The 7311-nt window shown below is 46.7% G+C and overlaps 1 protein-coding gene across 1 annotated transcript; it reads right to left on the bottom strand.

Moving 5' to 3' along the window:
- Positions 1-972: 972 nt before the first annotated feature.
- Positions 973-5888, bottom strand: LOC111159910 (gap junction protein beta 2). Its single transcript, XM_022522589.1, has 2 exons — positions 5754-5888; positions 973-2229 (listed from the first exon to the last, which is right to left on the bottom strand). Exon 2 carries the CDS (start codon positions 2205-2207, stop codon positions 1527-1529), a length of 681 nt encoding a protein of 226 aa, XP_022378297.1. The 5' UTR covers positions 2208-2229; positions 5754-5888; the 3' UTR covers positions 973-1526.
- Positions 5889-7311: the final 1423 nt, after the last annotated feature.

Below are 7311 nucleotides of genomic sequence, written 5' to 3'. Positions count from 1 at the left end.
CAAAATAGAAAATATTAGCATACAAAACAGGCTATAGATAACATTAAAATTTGCTCTTCTATTAGAAACTATAATTGATTTTAAATAGCTGTTTTATGAATTAATTATATTTTAATATTTTAAGTGACATTTGAGACATTAAAAATTATTTTAGTTACAAGCATGTAATTAAAGCTATTTATTATTACAAAATGTTTTTACAATGCTATTCTTGGCAACAGGAAAATGTTTACCCTCATTAAAATATGTTGAATACCATTTTTTGGAAACCATCAAGCACAATGACAATTTTAGGGTTCAATTTGTCCTATAGAACTGCTAAATATTTTTCTAAACTCTAGTTTCTATTTAAAAACAAAGGTCTATCAATTCTATTTTCACTTAAGAAAACTGGATGCTGAAATGGGAAGCAATCTTTTGAAGTAGATGAAACTCGTTTTTAGTCATCAGAATTTAGAGTCTAGTCTTTTCATCTGTTCTTTAAAATATAGTAACTACTCCTCTGGAGCTCCATTTTGTTCCACACCATTAAATTGTACAGTGGCTATAAAATATTCCCAAGCAACCTCTTTAAATCAGTGTTCCTACCATTTACCACAGTAATGGAAAAGGCAAACACTGTAAAGGAAAGAAGGTGTCTTGTGCCAGCCTGTAGTTGGGGGTGGTTGGTGGTCCTTCCAGTCTGTATTTCTCATGCAGAATTACACCTAAATTTTGGAAACGAGGCCTTTTGCTGTTATAAGCCATCACTAAGTACTTCTAGGTGGTTTCACGTGTGAGAGGCTGAAATGCTTTCATGCGCTACATACCACAATTAATAGAGCACACAACTTTTCAGGCACTGCAAATTTTTCAAAACTGAAAGGCCATATTTTAAATTCAGTGATAGTGTCTAGTTGCACGCATATCATAATCTGAGCCTTTGAAATATGAGGAACATCTAATGGCTTCAGAACATCTTGCAGATCAAAAGAACATACCCATTTTAAAGTTTTCACTTAAAAAAAAAAAGCATGACAGAGTTTGAAGCATTAGATAACCCTGCCCATTGTTAGAGACTAAAACTTTCCAAGCGAATAAAAGAATCAAGGATCTCTATGTTCACCTTTAATTCAGGGAATGCGGCAAAGGGAACCCTAAGGGAAGAAACCCAAACTTCTCAGCATCCTCTTTAGAACTCAGAGTTTCTCTCCTTTCCTCAAAGAAAGAGAAACAAATGCTGATGTCCTTTATTTAAAATTTGAGAGTACCTACACCCACAACCCCTTCCAGCATGGGGTTTTACTGGAACTAATTGTAGTACAAATCAGTATAGGCATAGAATTATGCCTTTGTTTTCAAGCTTCAGGAGAGTAAAGCTCTGCTGGAGGCATCTGGAGTTTCACTGAGATCTAGAGCAGTTTCAAATGGTTGCGTTTAAGATAAGAATCTTGATCTTGGGAAATGCTGGTGACTGTGCCTGGACAGCAAAGCACCTGTGCCTCATCCTTTTCTCCCTATCTTTTATCCGCTGGCTGGGTAATGTGTTAAACTGGTTTTTTTGACTTTCCGGAACAATATCTAATTAGCAAATAACACAATTCAGTGACATTTAACAGTATGCAAATTCCAGACACTGCAATCATAAAAACTGTGAAGACAGTCTTTTCCGTGGGCCTGGAAACAAAGCAGTCCACTGTATTGGGACAAGGCCACGCATTGCATTTCACCAAACGCTGCATGGAGAACCCATCATACATGATATAGAAGACATACATGAAGACCGCTTCAAAGATGACCCGGAAAAAGATGCTGCTAGTGTAGGTCCACCACAGTGACCCTTCAATGCGGACCTTCTGGGTTTTGATCTCTTCAATGTCTTTAAATTCACTCTTTATCTCTCCCTTAATGAACTTCCTTTTCTTCTCATGTCTCCGGTAGGCAACGTGCATGGCCACCAAGAGAGCTGGTGTGGACACAAAGATCAGTTGAAGGGCCCAGAGTCGGATGTGAGAGATGGGGAAATAGTGATCATAGCACACATTTTTGCACCCAGGTTGTAGAGTGTTGCAGATAAAATCGGCTTGCTCATCTCCCCACACTTCCTTTGCGGCTACTACCAAGATCATAATGCGAAAAATGAAGAGGACTGTGAGCCAGATCTTCCCAATACTGGTGGAGTGTTTATTGACACCCCCCAGAATAGTCTGTAGTGTGCTCCAATCCATATTCTCCTCCGGGTGGTCTGCACTGGAAAAGACAAAGTGAACACAATATAGGAGTGACTAGTCAGGACAGAATTTGGGAGACTTCTTTGGGTCCCAGGAAAGGCATTAGTTCTTAAATCTCTTCTTGAGCAAACACCAACTCTTACACAACCTCACCAAAAAAGGTCAAAACAAAACCAACCTAGTTTGCGTAGGATTAGATGCGTAGTTCTCAAATCACCTGAAACATGTTTGTATGCGTTCTCTAATAAAGAGTAGCTTATTCATCTGAATAATTCACCAGATGTTTAGCACATAATAAAGATTTGGGGGCTGGGGGAGGAGCACCACAAGCAAAAGTATTCACTAACTTAAAGGTACTAATTAGTGCTGACCCAACTCTTTGCAGACTCTGCTTGAGTTACTCAGCACTCCATCAGCACTTAGCTGTTGCATCTGCCTGCTACCCCCAAGTTTTGGATGGTACCATGGGGACTGATACTAGCTGAGGCCAGCATTTCCTTAAAGGCCAGTGGGACATCTTCCTGCAGAGTTCTTCCCTCTCTCCCTCGTACCTTTCCTCCCTCCCTCCCTCCTTCCTTCCCTCCCTCCCACTCTCCCTTCTTTCCTCTCTCTCTTTTTTCTTTTTAGATTTTATTTATTTATCTGACAGAGAGAAAGAGCACAAATAGGCAGAGAGAGAGAAGGAAGCAGGCTCTCCAGGGAGCTCGATAGGGGGCTCAATCCCAGGACCCTGGGATCATGATCTGAGCTGAAGGCAGATGCTTAACCAACTGAGCCACCCAGGAGCCCTTGTGCCACTTTTCTTAAAAATATTTCAGTTCACTTTCATGGACTTGGGGTGCAGTAGTGAAATGACTGGTACCTACGGTAAAGTTTATATTTAAGGCACTCCCAAGTTAAAATTTCACAAAAGGCTTCACTTCCTTTTTCTGCATAGAAAGGAACAGGTTAGAATCAGTCTATCTATGGAGCAAAGTTACTCTGCAAGGATTTTGGCAAACTTTTTTATGGATTGGTGGTCCTCACTGCCGTGCTGGGACTGATTGCTCGGTCAGTACTGAGGGATATCTGTTTGGTAATTGTTGTAACTGTACATTTTTATTGTGGGTTTTGGTTTTAATTTAGAAGTGTTTCTAAAGAGGCACATTAAGAAAAATGACAGAATATTTAACTCAGTGATTCCCCCCATCACTGGCCCTACAGGGTGAGTCACTGTATCTAAGTGCAGAACCAAAGCCAGCGGGGGTAATGTATTACTCATTGAAAAGGGATTTGGAGAAGCCTGTGGATCAATGTTTCATGAGACAGAGGCTTTCTCTTCAGCCCAGAATAGGAGGTGTCTTCGTTTATTCATAGTTACACCCCCTCTGTCTCAATCAACCCTTCTTGTAAACAGGATTCCACCTCTCTACAATTCTGGTGAGTGATAGGTTTTCCACACCTTCTAAGCTGATAGTAAATCCTCCTTCTACTCTTATGTTAAATGCTCTCATTTTGAGCAAGTTTGGTCCTGTTTTCTGATGACTTCCTAAGCAGGCATGGAATGAATACCTTTCATCACTGTGCCTCATCTTGGTCTCAGTTGTGGGGCATCAAGGTCTGGCTGAAGCCATCCAAAGCGACCTTGCCCAGAGGAGGCAGGAGAGAGGTGGAGAAGAGTCACAGCCAGGAAAAGTATGTATGACTGAAATGTGCTCGAGAAACATTTAGCCCTACTCAGCTCCACAAGAGACACATCAACTGGAAGAAACCAGGGTTTAGTCCCCAGTTCAGCCCTGACTCTTCAGACACAGACTGTCTGGGAGATCCTTAGGTGAACCAAAATTCATCTTTTAGCCAAACAATTTTATGAAATTTAGACAGTCCAGTTCCTCTCTGGCACTTACCAGCTGGAAAGCAGAACACTCACTGAACTAAACAGTCCATGGTTTAATTCAATACATCTGGCTAAAACCCTATGGGTGAGGCTTATGCCTTTGCCTCTTCCAGAGTACCAAAGATCGCACATTCTTCTGTAAACCAGTCCAATCATCATCAGCTGAGAAAAATTCAGTTCGAAGCACACTCTGTATTATTGTTGTTTTTTAAAGTTCTTGGTTGAGTTGCAACTACCTGTTTTAAAGATCCTTTTAGGAAGAGGAGCAAATTAAAATTTGCTCCCCGAATGAGGTAGAGGTTAGAGCTCAAGAAGGAATTGTTCTCAATATTCAAATAATCCAGGGAGCTGCTCTCTTGCCTTTCTTGACCTGGCAGATGGGTCATGGGCAGGCTCCTATCTGGCCCACACCACCCTGTAATTGTTTGGAGTTCTGCCAGCAGTGAGTTGAGGAGCTGGTTCTGTTCTTCAGGGAAGGCACTGGGTGAATCACCGGGTTGCAAAAAAGGCAAAAGGAATTCTTTACCCCTTAACTTCTCAATCCTTACTTTCTGGATGGTTGACCTCCCCAAAGAGCGCCCCCACCCCCTCACAGGTGTCTGTAATTGCGCCTGACTGAGCACGCTAGTTTTGAAAGAGACTCAAAGGGCTAATGGGGACATGGCTATCACCAAACATTTCAAGACAGAGTCACAAGTAAATGGTCATGGTCATACGGGTCCGGCTATCAGAAAACTGAAAGACACACCATTTAGGCTTATTTCCCGCCTTCACTGAGGGAACACTGAAAGGTCAAAGCAGCCATCCTAAAGAGTACGTTTCTCAGCTGTACACTACCTCATTTGTAAACCGTCCTAAAGCTTTCCTTCCAGCTGGAAAAGCCACCTGGAGATAAATGTTCTTGATTGTTTAGGAGAAAGAGAAGCAACCGAACTCTTAACTCAGATTTAGGCTGCGGTCTGGGTCTCTGGGCTCACAGGGGCAGGGAGTTCCAGGTAATCTCTGCCGGACCTCGACCTGAGTGATTTTCTTTGCAAAGACAGTGTGAGGAGGTAAAGGTCAGTTTCCTCCTGTAAAGGCTTCCTGCTTAACAAATGAAATTGATTTTTCTTCATGAACTAAGCCTTCAGCCAATTAAAAACTTCTACTGGCTACAGTTAGAACAACCCGGCGGCTGTGCGAGAATTTCCTCGGAGGAATATTATCGACAATCAATCACGCCGAGGTCGAACTGTCTCCGACTGGCTGGCTTCCCCTCCCCCCGCTCGCGCGCCGAACCCGATCACTGCCTCTGGGGTTCTGTTACCACGTCCCCTTCCCCGGCGCGCCGCTGCAAATCCGGCCTAAACAGCCCGATTCAAATTTCAGAGCTCTGCGGAAGGAACTTCCTTTCCCGAAGTTCGCACTCGCTCCCTGCCCTCCGCCTCGGGTCCGCTGTCGCGACTGCCCGGGACACGGACGATGCAGGGGCCTCAGTGCACGCCGGGTCCAGTTGGGAGGATCTGGGTTCCCCGGCCGCGTCCAGGTCCGCCAGATGGCCGTCCTGGGGTCCCTCCCGGCGCCGGGTCCGCTAGCCCAGGCCGTCCCGGGGTCCCTCCTGAAGCGGGATCTCCCAGCCCAGGCCGTCCCGGGGCGCTGAGGGCTGGGCGCCGGCGTCGCGGCCTCACCTGCGCAGGAGGGAGCGCTCCGCGAGGTCGCGGGTGGCGGCTGTGCGCTCCCGCGGAGTCTGGGCTGGTGCTGGCGGAGGCTGCCTTGGCGCTCGCTGTGCGCTGCTGCGCTGCCGACTGGCTGAGAGTCCGGGAGAGCGGAGCGCGCCAGGCGCGTCGGGTCTTCCACACCTGCTTGCCCTGCGACGCCTTTTAACTGCACGCCACACTCCGCCTCTTCCCTGAAGCTATTTAGAAAGTTACGGAGGGGGAGGCTCCTCGCTGTCCGGCCGCCCCCAGTGCTGCGGGCGGGGCGCGCAGGGCCTCCCCGGTAGCCAGAACTTCCCTGGGACACGGTTCCTCGATCGGCCTGCCCCCGCCCCCAGGTACTGGAGATCCTGGAGTCCGCAGTGCCCCAAGCACAACCGAGCGCCTGGAATCCCCTGGGTCCCAAGCGCCCCGGGCCCCCTCGCCACCCTAGCCCTTCCGCGCGGGGTCAGAGCTGGGGGAAGCTGAGCCTGGTGACCTGAACAGGATGCAAAGCCCCAGGCCTCGGCTCCCTGAGTTCTGGGGATGGGTGGGGTTAAAGGATAGCTGTTGTTGCCGTTATTGTTATTTCTACTTGGACTAGTTTGACAGTACTATTGTATGTATGTATATATATGTGTGTGTGTATATATGTATGTGTGTATATTTACACACATACACTTTAATTGTTAGAAAAACAGACGTTCCCAACTATTTGAACTATTTTACTTCAGGCCATGGAGGCTCCATTTCCTTGCGAGGCTCTCCGCTGCAGCAGGGTGGCGCAGGGTCTGTTTCCTCCTTGGAATTTGGGTTCAGAGAGGGCGAACAGGTGGGGCCATCGGGACAGGTCAACTTCCTGCTTCTTTCTTCCCGCAAAGTCAAACTCAGCCAACGCCACCTTGAATTCCCTTTCTGAATCGATTTTAAACAAGGGCTGTGGTTGGAGGTGGTGGGGGAGACAAATTTTGCTCTTGCCAAGGCTGGCATGGGGCTTCTCCGAGGGCCCTGGATGTGGGTGTCCAGCCATCTGCACCGCGGCAAAGGGTGCAGCACCTAGGCTCTGCCCACTTCTTCCTCCCTTCCACAGGTGGGAAATCACAAGACGGTTACTCAATTTGAGGTGGGAGAGATCCAGATTATTCAGAAAGAAAGAAAGTATGAATGAAGTCTACAGCCCGCCCCCCCCCCCCCCCCCCCGCCCCGCCCGTGCACACACACCATGAAAGGGGACCACGAATAGGCTTTTTGGAGAAGATCCCGGGCTGTTCAATTCTTTTGGAAGCTTGATCTCGGCTTATGAGGTCTCACTGTCCACGTTTCGTTGGGTATTTTGATATCTGGAGATGCAGTGGATGGAGAATTAAAACTGCCATAGCAAGCCCGTCGTTGGGAAAGGAGTGTCAAGCCTCAGTGGCTGTTACCTGCTCAGGTAACTTGGTTCATGATTCCTGCAAAGAGCAGCCAGTGTGGAAGTGCAGGCATGCTTGCTCTCATGCTCATCTTTCCTTAGGTGAGTTTTATGTGAAGCAAAGATGATGATTCATCCTGA

This window comes from Enhydra lutris, unplaced genomic scaffold (genome assembly GCF_002288905.1).
Source record: "Enhydra lutris kenyoni isolate GAN:26980312 unplaced genomic scaffold, ASM228890v2 scaffoldscaffold71, whole genome shotgun sequence".
In the NCBI taxonomy this organism is placed as follows: Eukaryota; Metazoa; Chordata; class Mammalia; order Carnivora; family Mustelidae; genus Enhydra; species Enhydra lutris.
This window is presented reverse-complemented; position numbering and strand designations above follow the sequence as displayed.